This window comes from Tachypleus tridentatus, chromosome 10 (genome assembly GCF_004210375.1).
Source record: "Tachypleus tridentatus isolate NWPU-2018 chromosome 10, ASM421037v1, whole genome shotgun sequence".
Taxonomy (NCBI): domain Eukaryota; kingdom Metazoa; phylum Arthropoda; class Merostomata; order Xiphosura; family Limulidae; genus Tachypleus; species Tachypleus tridentatus.
Genome location: NC_134834.1, coordinates 183,135,963 through 183,153,833, shown reverse-complemented (window position 1 = coordinate 183,153,833; position 17,871 = coordinate 183,135,963). Strand labels below are relative to the sequence as shown.

General features: G+C 37.6%; 1 protein-coding gene across 1 annotated transcript in view; it reads right to left on the bottom strand.

Annotated features, from left to right (window-relative positions):
- The window catches only part of LOC143231076 (carbonic anhydrase-related protein 10-like), a 168,792-nt gene that overhangs the window by 79,471 nt on the left and 71,450 nt on the right, over positions 1-17,871 (bottom strand). The window contains exon 3 of the mRNA XM_076465612.1: positions 3,292-3,428. Within this exon, the coding sequence (XP_076321727.1) occupies positions 3,292-3,428 (137 nt within the window). The remainder of the gene's footprint in view (positions 1-3,291; positions 3,429-17,871) is intronic.

The following is a 17,871-nucleotide window of genomic DNA, read 5'->3' as shown; positions in this document are numbered from 1 at the left end:
GTACGTTTTGAGTTAGAAAAGTTTGGTTTTGGTTTTGTTTTGAATTTCGCACAAAGCTACTCGAGGGTTATCTGCGCTAGCCGTCCCTAAATTAGCAGTGTAAGACTAGAGGGAAGGCAGCTAGTCATCATCACTCACCGCCAACTCTTGAGGTACTCTTTATCCAACGAATAATGGGATTGACTGATACATTATAACGCCTCTAGACCGAAAGGACGAGCATGTTTGATGCAATGGGGATTCGAATCCGGGACCTTCGGACTCCTTTACCCACCTGTAAAGACATGGACCATGTTGGGTGGTGGTGATGACTAACCGCCTTCCCTACTTAGGCCTGGCATGGCGAAGCGCGTAAGGCGTGCGACTCGTAATCCGAGGGTCGCGGTTTCGCGCCCGCGTCGCGCTAAATATGCTCGCCCTCCCAGCCGGGGGTGTATAATGTGACGGTCAATCCCACTATTCGTTGGTAAAAGAGTAGCCCAAGAGTTGGCGGTGGGTGGTGATGACTAGCTGCCTTCCCTCTAGTCTTACACTGCTAAATTAGGGACGGCTAGCACAGATAGCCTTCGAGTAGCTTTCTGCGAAAATCCCAAACAAAAAAAACAACCCTTCCCTACTTAGAATATTTCTATCAGTAAAAAAATAAAATAGAGTGATATAGGATTAGACCAGTTCTGATCTTCTTCGTTTTTCAAAATATTGAGAGCAAATTATGTTTTGTAAAAATAACGTTTCAAGTCCCAAGCTTCCCTATGAACGACTTTCTCTAATATCGTTCCTGTTCATTATATTGGCCATGGTTACGCTCTGTTGTCCAACACTGAAATTTCTATTGTAACAAGCTTCTCTGAAGGTTGGTGAGGTGACGCTTATTCCATAGATCTCGATAAACTCTCCAAAGATTCTTCCTATATACTCAATTCAATGCCATTTTTCATTGAACTAAAAGGCACAAACAGAAATGAATCAGAAGACTTGTGGTCCAACTGGATTGTTATGATTTCAGTTCCTTCAGTCATTTTTGTCATTTAAACAGTCACTGTTTTCAAGGAGTAACTAAAGGTTGAGGAATATCTGGCCCGTGGGATTTTGTGGACTTCAAATAATTGTTTATCATCTTATTAATGACCCTAGAAAACATGGACAACTTCACTGCACTGCATAATTTACTTTCGTGGATATCGTCTTCACTTTGTGAATCAGAGTATAATTTTGTATTTGTGAGTTTGGATTATATTGATTTCCTAAACACTGCTGTAAAAATTTAACTTTCGTTAAAAACACAGATGACCTTTTCTTCAAAAATGTTGTGTCTCTTGACTTTACACAGTTTACGTTTAACAATCTTAGATGTAACACATTCCTCCAGGCATAAGGGTAATGTGAAGGTATTGCACTGTTTAATAATAAGGACATCGTATAAAGCTAATAATATGCACAAGTCAAATACGTTGCACGTGATGATACGACTCGCGTTTATAACAACATATTGTTGCATTGGCATGTATAAATAATTTTTAAGAAACACAATTTTATTTATATATATGTATATAATTTAAATTTTTGTATGTAAAGCAAGACGTAGGTAGCTATCTTGACCTTTTTTTCATAAGATACTTTAATATTACAATTTAAAGGGCCCGCCATGACCAAGCGTGTTAAGGCGTGCGACTCGTAATCTGAGGGGCGCGGGTTCGCATCTCGGTCGTGCCAAACATGCTCGCCCTTTCAGTCGTGGGGGCGTTATAATGTGACGGTCAATCCCACTATTCGTTGGTAAAAAAAGTAGCCCAAGAGTTCGCGGTGGGTGGTGGTGGTGATGACTAACCGCCTTCCTTTTAGTCTTACACTGCAAAATTAGGGACGGCTAGCACAGATAGCCCTCGTGTAGCTTTGCGCGAAATTAAAAAAACAAAACAAACAATACAATCTAAAGGTTTCAATTCGTTACCGTTATTATGGTATTTTCATCCTAAATGACAGCTGAAATGGGTGAGTGGGAATCACTGAGCAGCAACTCTACAGTTACTACCCCTGATCAAGTAGCGGGGTAATTGGTTATGGTTATAATGTTCGCATAGATAAGTGTAGAGAATATCTTCTGACTTATGGCAAATAGAACCTTGGACTCAGTGTGGTATGTTAACCACTATACCACACTTTGAATTCCCCGCTGTACAGCGGTAAGTCTATGGATTTACAACGCTAAAATCAGGGGTTCGATTTCCCTCGGTGGACTCAGCAAATAGTTATATGTAGATTTGCTATAAGAAAAACACAAACCACACCTTGCTAGTTTATACAAGACCGGCGTGATCAAGTGGTTAAGGCACTCGACTCGTAATCTGAGGGTCGTGGGTTCGAATCTCCATCACACCAAACATGCTTGCCCTTTCAGCCTTCGGGGCATTACAATGTAACGATCAATCCCACTATTCGTTGGACAGAGCAACCCAAGAGTTGGTAGTGGGTGGTAATGACTAGCTATCCTCCCTCTAGTCTTACACTTCTAAATTAGAGAAGGCTAGAGTAGATAGCCCTCGAGTAACGTTGCGTGAGATTCAAACCAAAATCGTTTACATAGCTCTTTTTGGTCTATACAAAATTCGAGGAAATGTTCTGTGAAATGTTACTTCAACAAGACGGAAATTTTTATCTCAAAAGTGTACATTTCAAAAGTGCTCTGTATTTGCTAGTACAGTACACTGATATACTGTATACACATAATATATATATAAAAACGGCTGGTATGAGTAAAGAAAGCTATATGTAGAGGGGCGAACAGCGACAACCGAAGAAGGTCGAAACGTTGTTCGCTCCTCTACATAGAGCTTTCTCTATCCATTCCAGCCATTTTTATATATAGATTTTTCTCTACAAGTAGGTTTCTCGTCATCACGGACTGTATACACGTTGTTTTCTGGCTGCGTAGCAAATTCCACGTGGTTAACATATGTTTATTTGTTTGTTTTGAATTTCGCACAAAGCTACTCGAGGGCTATCTGTGCTAGCCATCCCTAATTTAGCAGTGTAAGACTAGAGAGAAGGCAGCTAGTCATCACCACTCACCGCCAACTCTTGGGTTACTCTTTTACCAAGGAATAGTGGGATTGACCGTCACATTATAACGCCCCCACAGCTAAAAGGGCGAGCATGTTTGGTGCGATGGGGATTCGAACCCGAGATCCTCGGATTACGAGTCGAACGCCTTAACACACTTGGCCATGCCGGGCCTAGTTAACATATGTACAAAACAACTATAGTACTAGCGTACAATAACCACATCCTTACTCTTAGCTTATCCACGTGGATTGGACGTAGATATGGATCAAACAACAGGGCCTTGGGATCGATATCAATTGGAGATTGGCGTCGTCCTTTACTACACAAATTCCATTCTGGATTTAAGAGTCCCCAGAAGTTAGGACCTGTAAAACAGAACAAAAAAATCTTTGTGAAGTGGAATTTCTCTTTACTTTATAATATAATAAGGGACCTAAGGATATAAAAAATATCTTGAAAGAGATTCAATATCTTACCAAAATGGAATAAACAACATTCTATTCTTCTTTAATATTCATTTTTTACGTGATAAGAAGTAAAGTGAACATTTTAATACAAATATATTCTTGAATACAGAGTAGTTGATAAACAAGTTTGGTTCTCGTTCTGTTTATTTTATGCATCTTAAAACAAGTTGCAACACTACAGGCTAAAAATACGCACGAGATGAGAAGCGGTATATCATATATTATGAACACACACACATGGACAAAGTATATTGTATATATGGACCCCCCACACGCGGTTAAAGTATAATATATATAGACCCACACTCACACGGACAAAGTATATATATATATATATATATTTAGAGACACACACACATGGACAAAGTAAAATATATATTTAGACCCACACACAGACGGTTAAAGTATAATATATATTGACCCGCACTCACACGGATAAAGTATATATGTATATCTAGAGACACACACATATGGCCAAAGTATAATATATATATATATATATATATATATATATACACACGGAGAGAGTATATATATATCTAGAGACACACACACACATATTTTCACCGATGTTAAAAAATTACGTTCCCTTCTTGATAGCTGGTTAAAGTTTCAAAGCTATCATGCCCAAAACAAAATAGACAAAGTATATATATATCTAGAGACTCATTATCTGTGTGTGTGTCTCCTGTAATAATTCGAACAACCTCAATGACACATTATGTAACGATATTTATCCAGTTTACCCGATTAGATGCGATTCTAAGTCTTCTCAAAGAACTGTTTTACTACGTCATTAGTAAGCTGTTTTCCCGCATTATTATATTTATTAACTAATTTTAGAATCGTCTTAAATAAAGTTTTCTTAACGGTTTCTTTAGTGCCATATCAGGGTTTAACTTGATTCGATGCGAAATAGTTTCCTTTTTCTTATTAAGTTCAGCGTTTTTTTTTTAAGTTGCGTTTATTCGCACAAAGTGTTTTAAAGGACATTTTGAGCCAATATAATCAACTTCAACGCCACTTGTTAAGCACGATCTCTACTCTGATTTCAATGACAAATACGTACGTAGCACATTGGTGTTAAACCAGTCTGAGGCTAAAACTCCGTCATACTGTAAATAAACATGTAAAGTTTTATTGACGTATAAGTAGTGCTTAAATAAACATTAAACTCGCCTAAAATATTGATTTATAGGTAACATAGGTACCAAATAATTATTTATTTATACATTTTTATCGATATTCTAGTATACACGGAAGAAAATTCACAGACTTTCAGTTTATGTTCTGGTGTTAAGGTTCATATTTATTTAAATATTGTTGAAAATGTTAATACAGTGCAAAACTCGTATGAGTGTCTGCATTATCAATTGGAAATGACACTATTCACGTTTAAATTATAAAAAAAAACCCAAATGAATAAAATGGAAAGCGATTCAGGCTATGCCTCAGCTCCTAAACATTCATTAGGAAATTATTTCATAGCAAAAAAAAAAACAAAACACAATTGCAAGGATCATAGGCCTAGGTTATTGTAGATATGCGAAGCGTTTGCTTTTTCAAAGACGTTAAATACATATTTCCAAACACGTGGAATTTAGTTTGAAGTTAGGCTTACATAATGTACCACACTTACTCAGATTGTTACACGGTTACTTGCACGAAAATTACAAGTTGTTACACTTAAAGATCGAAGTATATGAAAGTTTAGTCCATTCTTATCTTGAGTAATGAATTATTTGCTACTGAGACCCGAACGTGACATCTTATCGGATTAGTGACTCGAGGGTCCATGGTTCGAGACGAGTCTTTGCACTTGCAGTTGTGGGTGTGTTATAAACGTAACAGTGTTTTTTCCTATTCGGTTAAGGTGCTGCCAGTTTGTTGCTTTTCTTTTGGTTCGTAATTCGGGAGTAGGAGTGGCTAAGCTGAAATTTGAGGATCACATGGCCATTTCACCCATTTGCTAGCAAGATCTTATACCGTTATTGTGATTTTTACCGTGCAAATATATTTTCCCTGTTTTTTAAACCGATAAAGGCTTAAAGGGAATAGTTATTACTGTTCAGGCAGTCTTCGTTTATGTATAGAATTATATCATCTGTCCTTGCATAAACGATTAACTGAGAATATAATTACGAAAGCTTCAGATGATCTAAATATTTCTATTGTGGTAAAGGTTGATCATTCTAAGAACTAAATCTAGCACAAAATATGAAATGCTTGAGAGAACAGTCATTTTTGGTTTAGTTTGTTTTGAATTTCGAACAAAGCTACACGAGGGCTATCTGCGCTAGCCGTCCCCAATTTAGCATTGTAATACAAGAGGAAAGGCAGCTAGTCATCACTACCCACCGCCAATTTTTGGGCCACTCCGTCAACAACGAATAGTGGGATTGACCGTTACATTATAACACCCCCACGTCTGAACGGGCGAGCATGTTTGGTGCGACGGGGAATCGAACCCGCGACCCTCAGATTATGAGACAAGTGCCTTAACCACCTGGCCATGCCGGGCCGAGAGTTCCCTTAATATACAAAAGGTATTTTTTAGAATTATTTCACTGCAAGTAGATTACCACATTGTATATCTAAACTTCATTGAACACACCCTCAATAAAATAAATCATTCGTGGAATGCCAACAACTGCTTACAGCACGAGGCTAGAAAGTTGGTTATGAACTTCTTCAGGTACGAAAATGACTTACGCAGCATTCTGCAATTACAGCGTGTAATTAGACAAATTTAAGCTAAGCAGTCAAAAGCTAATAATTTCACTCCCACATAGTTGTAAAAGTTACTAGTAATGGTCTATTTTAATATTCTTGAAGACAAAAAGAACATCCTTGAAACATCGTTATAAGTTTCTGGAATTTATAAAGTAGCTGATAATTCGATTTAACAAGTAACAACTACACCGAGACTGAAACAATATATTTAATTGGTTTAAAACATAACTAACCACAAATGATGTCAATATACTTAACAGTCAGTGAGATGTTCCATGGCAGAGCCACCCCCTGTGGCTCAGTGGTAAGTTTGAGGGACTATAATATAAAAATGAGGTTTAGATAATTCAATGGGCAGAGTACATAATCCATTGCATAACTTTTTGTTTGATAACAGATAAACCACGAGAAAGAGAAACAATTGAAATTCATTCGCGTGTTCGCGAATGTATAAAGAAGTTTTGTCTTTCTCGTGGTTTATTTGTTGATTAACGACCAAGATATATACAAGTAAATTAAAAGCAATCTCTTTCGGGAAATGGTTTGGTTTGTTTTGAATTTCGCGCAGAGCTACACGAGGGCTATCTGTGCTAGCCGTCCCTAATTTAGCAGTGTAAGACTAGAGGAAAGGCAGCTAGTCATCACCACCTACCGCCAATTCTTGGGCTACTCTTTAAACAACAAATAGTGGAATTGACCGGAACATTATAACGCCCCCACGGCTGAAAGGGCGAGCATGTTTGGTGTGACAGGGACTAGATCCCGCGACCCTCGGAATACGATTTGAGTGCCTTAACCACCTGGCCATGCCGGGACTCTCGGGAAATGAGAATGTACACCTGATAAAGAAGAGTGCACTTTCAGAAAATAGTCTGATAATTGTCTTTTAATTTTTCTTGTGATGACAGTATGCGTTTAAATAACATTAATCACTTCAAATAAAGTGAAACTGTACATAAAATATGACTTATACAAAGAACGTTTTGAGTGTCGATTGTGAGGAACATCGGTAGGAATACCTCCTATTAATTTTCTGAATATACACTGCCGGACAAAATCTTAAGGTCAATGAACATAAAAAAAAAATGTGTATTTTGCGTTGTTAGACTCAACCACGTATTTGAGTAGAGTTTCGAAAGATGAAAATAAGGAAAGGGAAAATAAAAAACAAAACTTTTTAGCATTTAATAGGGAAAATGCGAACACTATGAAATTAGCCTAAATACTAGCTGGTCAAAAGTTTAAGACCATACTAAAATGAAGTCCTAAACAGGGTAGGAAATGTCCAACATGAGGTCTCAGTAGTGAGTTGCACAATGGGAAATGACACTAACATAGTTAAATAATAGGTATGAGTGAAATATAAAGGAGGAGCTTTAATTGTTTTGTTTTTTAACCAAATAATTTGAAAAGCGTCATTAGAAATGTACTCTGTCTTCAACTGCGAAGACGTTAAAAATATAACACAAGTTTGGATAGTTAGTTAATCAACGTAAGAAATATCCAAGTTAATGTTCCGTTTTAACATGTCCACAGTTGAAGACGAAGTAGTACGTTTATATTCTGGTTAAGAGTTGATATTCTTAGCTTAATGGCAAAATATTCTACCAACTGTGGAACTGTAAACAGAACTCGAAATACAACAGTTTGATATAGACATTTTTTAAACAGTACTTATAACTGAAGTGTCAAATAGACTTTTCAATTTTTTTTCTTAAACTATGTAGCTAATCCAAATATAATTTATACAGAGGGTTATTTCAGGATCTACTTATTCACGAGTACAGTTAACTGGCATACGTGATATAAAGAGACGAAAACTGAGTTTGGTCACGAGCTTTAACCTTTAAACAGCGGGAACTTTGTGGAGAACGATATTAATTGATGGCGGTCGCCGTTTAAGAGTTTAAAAGAATGTTTCACTTCATGTTACTAAGAAATGATTTTAGATGCGGAAAAGAATCAGTTTTTGTTTCTGATGTACCAGAAAGAAAAATATAGGCCCGGCATGGCCACGTGGATTAAGGCGCGCGACTCGTAATCTGAGAGTTGTGGGTTCGCATCCCCGTCGCACAAAACATGCTCACCTTTTCAGTAGGTGGGGGAGTTATAATGTTACGTTCATTCTCACTCTTCGTTGGTAAAATAGTAGCCCGAGAGTTAGCGGTGAGTGGTGATGACTAGATGTCTTTCCTCTAGCCTTACACTGCTAAATTAGGGACGGCTAGCGCAGATAGCCCTCGAGTAGCTTTGCGCGAAATTAAAAAAACAAACAAGAAAAATATAACTATTGGGGATCGATTCACAACTTACCAGACCTAAGTTTCAAACTGCAATTAAAATTATTATTAATAGGTATTAGCATATACAACTATTCTCCGTTTCATTATGCTTTTTATACTGATTTAGTCTAACAAAAAAGCACTGCATTACCGTTGCTCGAATGATTGAAATGGGATGGTCGTTTTTAATTAGCGAAAAACACTTGGTTTCACCACCTTATTCTCTCTTGCAGGGTCACTTTTACAAGAAGAAATTCGAAGTGAGTAATAATAGCTTACCATAAGCATTTAACCCAGCATAACACTTCTTACTGTACACTAAAAGTCACGCCATGGACGCATTAAGGCGCCAGAATTTGCGTGACACAAATAATTACGCAGGCTTGCCGTTTAGGTTTGTCGGTTACAGCTTTAAGCACGAAGGAAAGGTGAATATTCCAGGTTCACCTGCTCGTATATATGCATATACATAGACTCACATATATATATATGTATAGTGAATTTATGAAATGATAAATTTCTCTATTTCAATTTATTCTTTTTAAAACATTTAATCGTAAAAGATGTTCCTGTTTATGATAGAGTTTGCAGTGACGTAACTTTCAACGGCAACCATTAGTTTGTTTTTGAATTCACGCAAAGCTACTCGAGGGCTATCTGCGCTATCCGTCCCTAATTTAGCAGTGTAAGACTAGAAGGAAGACAACTAGACATTACCACCCACTGTCAACTGTTGGGCTACTCTTTTACTAACGAATAGTGGGATTAACCGTTACTTTATAACGCCCCCACGGCTGAAAGAGCGAGCATGTTTGGTACGACGAGGATTCCACCCCGCGACCCTCAGATTACAAGACTAGTGCCTTAACAACCTGGCCATGGCCGTCATTAATATTATTTGCTTTACGTTCAGTGTTCTTTCGCCTTTTCAATGATTGCCGAAAGAGCTTTGTAAATTATAGAAGATTCTACAGTATAATTCAAGACACGTTGATAATTGGCGGTTGTTGATATCAGCCCTCGATTCTGAACCAACTGTAAGACTAAATTTATTTATTTTAAAATCGTATTCATTTGAAAAAAAAAATGCAGTCATGTTGTCAGTATATTAAAACACCTCTAATATTTTATTTGCACTTTTTTTGAATTAATATCAACCATAATCCAACGCGACGTAGACTCTGTATTAATCGATCAATATTATTCTTATCTACTATTAGGTGCAGGCTAATAGGTGCATGTCTTCCGTGCGCCATTTTCAAAAGTTGACAATTTATAATTTTCACTGAGATTTTTCTCTCCTCTCCGTGACGTTTCTTGCTCGCAAGAATGACCCCTTACTGTTCTTAACAGATATTACCATTACAATTACTCCCACGTGTGTAAATTTATATTCGAGTGAATTTGATTGATTCTTTGGAATGAAGCACAAAGTTACACAGTGGGCTATCCGTGCTCTGCCCACCACGGGTATCCAAAATTTTGGGTCTAGCGATGAGAGTCCGTAAACGTATCGCTGTGCTACTGGTATTCGAGTGAAATTAAACGCTTTATGTAACAATGTGTTAATTATTTACCTTAAGTTTTGGTTTAGTTGGTTTTTGGAATTTCGCGCAAAGCTACTCGAGGGCTATCTGCGCTAGCTGTCCCTAATTTAACAGTGTAAGACTAGAGGGAAGGCAGCTAGTCATCACCACCCACCGCCAACTCTTGGGCTACTCTTTTACCAACGAATAGTGGGATTGACCGTCACTTTATAACGCCCCCACGGCTGAAAGGCGAGCATGTTTGGCGTGACGGCGATGCAAACCCGCGACCCTCAGTATTTACCCTAAGAAACAACAGTGTGATCAAGATATGATTTCATTATTTACGTCTGTGTTTTTAATTAAACCTCTTGTACTCAAAATCTACAGTTCTCTACAAATTTATAATGTGCCACTAAAAGGTTAGATTAAAATGACACGTGCTTGCGAAGATTTTATTGTCTTGAAATGTTTACACGTTTAACAACAATAACTGTACGCTAAATCCGAAAATATCATTTTTTCTCTGTCACGTAGAGATGTTTTTACAAAACATCATACGTTAAAAGTACATCATTTTCGTTAAAATCCGGTCATATTTTGTTATGCTATAGAATTATCTAGACCAAGCGCGACGTGAGTCTTATCGATTGTTCTAGAACAGAGGTGCACAAACATTTTGAGTCAGGGGCCACAAACAGACTTCTTGTAACCGTTGGGGGTCACAAAAAAGTGAAGATTAAAATCGTACCACAGTTGTTTCACACAAGATGAACATCACATTTAAGAACACACAAATAATGATTACATCAAAGACTTTGCACATTATTCTAAGAAATGTTATGATACGTCAACTGTCACAAAGTCAGTCTGATGGATGACACTGCATGTCATCTACGAGCTTAGAAATGTTCGGCTTGATGTTTGACGTTGAAAGACGCAAGACTGCTTCCAGATAATCATCAGTCAGCTGATTGCGAGTGTTGTTTTTGTTCAGTTTCATATGTGAGAAAGCCTGTTCGCAGTAGTACGTGCTACCAAACATGCAAAACAAGTGCGTTCTCTTTCAGATTAGCAAATGTATCAGGCAACGTTTTGTAGAAGTCAAGCAAACTGTTTTCTCGGTAAATGGCACGCAGTTCATCAGATGCCTGGAGATCAGTAAGTTCGAGCTGATATTCTGCTGACAAGTCATCCACTGACACACTGAACGGATCAGCAAAAAGTTTCATTAACAATCAACATTGGTCAAAGTCATGAAACCGTGAGTTGAAGGATTAAATCAAGGTATCTAGCTTCTAAACATAAACTTGTGTGTCAATGTCCTGATTCTTCTGTAGCTGTAACTAAAAAGTGGTAAAGTGCACGAAGATGCCTGATGCTGTTTGCTGCTGGAACAACTGCAACTTTGTCCTGAAAGCTGAGACGCGATTTGCAAGCTGACAGACAAGCTGATTTTTGCCTTGCAACTTCAAATTCAGATCATTCAGGTGTTGTATCATATCGACTAGAAAGGTCAAATCAGCTTGCCATGCTGGATCAGTCATGGAAATCACTTCTGTGTCTTTGTTCTTGCTTCTGAGGAATTCTATCACCTCATCAATCAACTCCCAGAAGCTTCTGAGCATCTTCCCTCGACTCAGCCAGCGTACTTCACAGTGATACACAAGGTTACCCCAGTCTGAATCAATTTCTTCAAGAAGACTTCGAAACTGATGGTGATTGAGCCCTCGTGATTTGATGAAATTAAAGGTTTCATGCCATCAGTGCCTGAAAACCAAGTTCTTTACTGCACAGGTTCTGTTGGTGAATAATACAGTGCAACGTCACCAACTGTCTGTTCTTTCCTCGATGCTTCATCAACAGTGCTACCAGCCCGCTACTTTCTCCGGTCATGGCTGGTGCTTCATCAGTTGTCACACTTACCAGTTTCGTGAAATCCAATGAAACACTACTTCACAGTCGTACTGTCTCCTCGAATAGAGCATACCTAGTTGTCTGACCCTTTATGGAACCCATGCCGATTAGTTCCTCTGTGATATCAAACGATGACGACACACCACGCACAAAAAACAACACTAGTTTCTGTGCTGTTGAACTGATGTCAATCGACTCGTCTGCTGCCAAAGAGAAGTAGATTTGGCTGCTTTATTTGTAAGCTGCCTTGTTACGTCTGCTGAGAGGTGTGAAATTCTTCGTTGAACTATCATACGATTCAAAGCCACCGTCTGTAGCTTGCGAACTGCTTCCGAACACAACTTTTCCGATGCAGTAATCATACATTGCTTGACAAAATCACCATCAGTGAACGGCCGGCCAGATTTCACTATCATCAACGAAATATTGTAACTGACCTCACATGCTGCACCTAAATCTGATGACTGCTTTGAGAAAACGTTCTGCTGGTGATTAAGCGACCGCCGCAAAAAATTCATTTCGAGCTGTTCGTTCATCTTCAACAACGTTGTGGAAATCTTTATGCTTCGACTCATAATGACGCTTTATATTGGATACATTCACCACTGCTACTGTCGAATGACACAGCAGACAAATCACATTCTTCTGTTGTTGGACAAAACAGTATTGCGCAGTCCAATCATCATGAAACTGCCGGTTTTCGTCGTCAACTTTTCTTTTACGATTAGATGCCATTTTTTAACGAAATAATATCAAAATAGGGCTCGTAAGTAAATCTCGAAGAACAATTGGAAAGCGTGAGATTTTGTAATTACGGAAATATTATGTCATTGCACCAATGATTAAATACCTGTGCATCAACGAGATTTGCTTATTAAATTTTCTTTATTGCTCGACACAAATATGGAACCATCCAGTATCTAATCTAATGCATATTCTTCTATAGCGCTTAATCTTCGCGCAGACGCAAACTATCTATGTTTGACTTTGCCGTTGGACATCACGGGCCTCTCGGCGACTTATCGCGGGCCGCACTTTGTGCACCATTGTTCTAGAATTCACGAGAAACACACCGCTGGTATATGAACCGTTAACAGGTCGTATGGCGTGTCATTTCCTGATATATTTCTTCGTGCGTGCACTTTGACATTAGTTTTTCTTTCCATATTATCTATTTGTAACTGTGGCAACAAGAAATTGTGTAAATGACTCAAACGTATGTGGTTGTATTTGTGGTATTTGTTGTATAAGAAAGCAATGGTCACGTAGATTCAACCTGACACCACGATCAAAAAACAGACAACATAAAAGTTTGGTTGATAAAATAAATCCTATTACCTTCGCTTCACATAAAACTGGACTTAATGAGGCACTTTATATAGGCCCTAGGCAAAGATGGCGACTGTTTCTCGTATCTATGTGAGCAATTTCCATCTCTTTCAGATGCGTAACTTAAAGAATTTTTGTTGGGCCTCAGATTAGGAAATTGACTTTGGATAAACATTTTGAAAGAAAAATGAGGAAAGTCGAAAAAGAAGTGTATATTGTTTTTAAATATGTTGTTGAAGATACAACAACTAATAATTGTTGTTACTAATAACATGCTCAATAAATTCAAAGAGTTGAGTTGTGATACGAGTTTGAAAGTTCGTTTCTTACACTTACGTATTGACAATTTCCCCAACATTTTCGGTGCCATCAGGGAAAAAAAGACGAGGTTTTTTTTTTTTTGAATTTCACACAAAACTACACGAGGGCTATCTGCGCTAGCCGTCCCTAGTTTAGCAGTGTAAGGGTAGAGGAAAGGCAGCTAGTCATCACCACCCACCGCCAACACTTGGGCTACTCTTTTACCAACGAATAGTGGGATTGACAGTGACGTTATAACGCCCCCACGGCTGAAAGAGCGAGAACGTTCGGTGTGACAGGGATTCGAACCTGCGACCCTCGGATTACGAGTCGAGTGCCTTGACCACCTGGCCAGACCGGGCCCAGAGAGGAGGTATCAAAGTATGTGGAACATCAGCTTGATGGCTGATTACTGATAATCATTGAAATGAAATGCTGCAAAAATACATATACGATCACCCAACACGTAGTTTTGAAACTAAAACACGTAGATTTTACAAAACGAAACAGAATAAATGTGGATACATATTCGTTTGTCATCACTGTTCTCCCCTTTTCTTTAGTTTGTTCATATTAAGTGAGAAAAAAATTTCATTGTGGTAAACGAAATAATTTGATCTAAGTAAGTTTTCTTCCTTCTCGGTTTGTGGTAAAATCCTAAGGTGACAGGAAAAAAAAAAAAGAATATTTTTTTCGAAGTCTCTGCAGCCGAATTATGGAAAATTAATTAGTAAAGCTTAAAACAACTTTTATGAAGTTTAATTTCACAGGTCTGTTCTGTGATTACCTAAATGATATTCGTAACAATACTATTATTCATTCTTTACTGGTTCCAATTTTTCAATCAACCAATAAATGGCCCGGCATGGCCAGGTGGGTTAAGGCGTTCGACTCGTAATCTGAGGGTCGCGGGTTCGAATCCCCGTCGCACCAAACATGCTCGCCCTTTTAGCCGTGGGGGCGTTATAATGTGATGGTCAATCCTACTGTTCGTTGGTAAAAAAGTAACCCAAGAGTTGGCGGTGGGTGATGATGACTAGCTATCTTCCCTCTGCTCTTACATTGCTAAATTAGGAACGGCTAGCGTAGATAGCCCTTGAGTAGCTTTGCGCGAAATTCAAAAACAAACAAAACTAAAACAACCAATAAATGCATGTTGAACACAATGCGGCTGTAAGGACTTTATAATTTATGCTTGAGTTGTTATCTGCAGGGTTCTAGATAACCAGAAATATCGTCTAAGAATTGAAAACTAAAATCTAAGGAGAACCCAACCAGTTATAAAGGCCTTTTTTGGACTTAGTTTATTCTTTCTAAACGCAGCATGGTGGTCCATAGAATGGATCTGAGTTTCTTTTTCAAAGTCTTCGCCATCTTTTGACCAATCTAAAATTCAATAATTACAATTTCAGATTTAGGATGTCAAACCCTCTCAATTGATATATTTGGCCACACTGAAGGTCTAATAGCTTAATTTATTCTAATCATGCCCAAAACAATTTCAGTCTGAGAGTAGGGTGGTAGATATATTATAAATAATAAAATCGAATTGGGTAAGTTTCCGCACTCCACCCTTGATAACCCTGGTGCACAATATTATAGGTAACAGAAAAGGAAACCTTTATCATTTATAAAGGTCGAGTACTTTAATTCATTGTAATACTGCCTAAAATAATTAAGTTTCGCTGCTATTAAGGATTACCTCTTGTTTCCACTTGAAAAATTATTATTCTGCGAGCAAACTCGACCAAGGACCATCAGCAAAGAAAAAAAAACTCTAGTGAGAACTGATGTACTGAGAGAATGTTTTGATTTTGTTTAAACCTTTATCTATCTGATAAGCTATTGCTGAGCGAGTCAAATCATCCAAGAACCACCAGCTAAAATCTAATAATAGCCAAATGAATTACGAGAGGATTATTTTGACTTAATTGTATTATTTATGTATATGCTAGGCTATTATCGAGTTATTAAACTCATCTGAGAATTATATATATATATATATATAAATAGTCACGTTCATTACGAAAAGTTTAATCCTTCTACTATCTAAGGCTTTATTGTTTTGCGACTAAAATATTTGGAGATTAAAATGTAAACTCAACCAGACAACTGGTGGTTTAATAGAAAATATGCTGTCCATATAAACAGAAACTTCATTCAAAAGTGTTCAGTACTGGAAAAGTCGATGCGTTGAATAAAGAAGCCAGATGACTGGGAGCTCCTGAGTTCCTCGTATGTATTAATGTTGTATTTTACATGCTGTTGGTTTAGGTTTAAGTAACGTTGGTTCTTTTATCAACCTAAATATAAAACTACTACAACATAAGTTAACCGAATGTTTGACTGGCTTTTAGAGAGTCTTATTTTGTTTGGTTTTTAAACAACAACTTCAAACCGCAACGGAGTATATTCAGGTCGACAGAAGAAAAATTGAATCGTACGTATCTATAAGACTTGCGAAACGAAGGGAACAGTAGGTGTAGAAAATATCCTCTTCAAGGACTAGACTGTGTTGCAGAGTTATTCATCTTCAGCGTCTTAACTGTGCTATTGAGTTACTCGTCTTAAGTGACTCAAGTGTGGATATTCATATATTAATATTTTCCAAGCGTTAAATCACCACTCTTGCAATAATAACATATTCTTTTTATAATATGCGTCATCAGGATCAGGTTAGAAAAAATTATCTTAACACTCAAGTCTGTGTGTGAGTTTTATAATTGTGTGTGAGTGTTAGTTAAGATATCATAGGTGAAAACGTTTAGCAGCAGTTGTTTGTTTTAATCCGATAAAAATACGTTTTTATAGAACTAATTCTACGTATGAACTAAAATATACACGATGTTTGGAAACCCCTTGTTTTGTTAATATTTATTTCTTATGCAATCCCTTTCCTAGGGCTTGTAAATTTATTCATTTGACCCGGTTTAGACCGTACACCACTACAGTAGCCAACTCGTGGCACATTTCTACGATTTAAAAGTCAAATAATATTAGCCATTCATTTTGATTTTATGGCTTCCATCAATATTACAGATTAAATTTAAAGTATTGATTTGGCTTGTTCTGAAATTCGCGCAAAGCTACTCGAGGGTTATTTGCGCTAGCTGTCCCTAATTTAGCAGTGTAAGTCTAGAGGGAAGATAACTAATCATCACCACCCACCGTTAACTCTTCGGCTACTCTTTTACTAACGAATAGTGGGATTGACCGTCACATTATAACGCTCCCACGGCTGAAAGAGCGAGCATGTTTGGTGTGACGTGGATTCGAACCCACCTCTCAGATTACGAGTCAAGTGCCTTAACCACCTGACCATGCCCGACCAAATTTAAAGTATTTAAGCAAGTATGAAAAACAAATTGGGGATGTGCCTGAACGCGTCTTTGAGAGGGACAGGGTGTATGGGTGGGTCCGTGACCCACACTTTCACCCTTATGAGGTCTAAAGATCTAGTCATCTAGTAAATATCAATTCCAAGACGATAATGAGATATTAAGTTAATTATACATTTTCTAGGTTATCGCACGTTTTAAAGAGAAAAATATTACTTCTTTACAAAGCATGCAACGACAATAACCAGAGAACGTAATATTGCAAGAAACGTAGGGCCCGCTTGAGGTAAAAATACCAATAATTATCAAATTACAACGTAATTACAGACAAGACACGTTTATAAATACAGTTCAAAATAGGCTCACCTACAAATTTATTCTCAGTCGGTTTGGCCGGAAGAAATGATTTAGTATCGATTTTCCAGAGATCCTTTGTTGATTAAACGCACAACGATCGTGATAAAGGGAGTTATAATGATATTAAAACTGCAAGGTTTTGATAAAAGTTAATCAACTATCGGAAATCGTTTCTCCCTAATGACATTTTGGGAGAACATTCTTGTTGGTATAGTCACAAAACACACAATGTAGGTAACCTTGTTCGCACTGCTTAAAGAAGTTCCAATGGCATAGGCAAACGAGACAGATTTCTATGATATTAAGCGTATATCCCGTAGTCATCCCGCTGTATCAATAAACTGTAGTCATTTGGAACAAGAGTAACATAGTACAAGTCTACTTTCTTACTTTTAACTAGATGTTACAGTCGTTATTCGCTATTTGCAAGCAGGTCCGTAGTTAAGATTCAAGCTACTGCTCAAAGTTACTTTTTTAAACCTTTGACCTTTATTAAAAAAGGCATTTTAGTGAGATATTCAACATTGATAACCCACCCACCCCCAATAAATGTGTCATT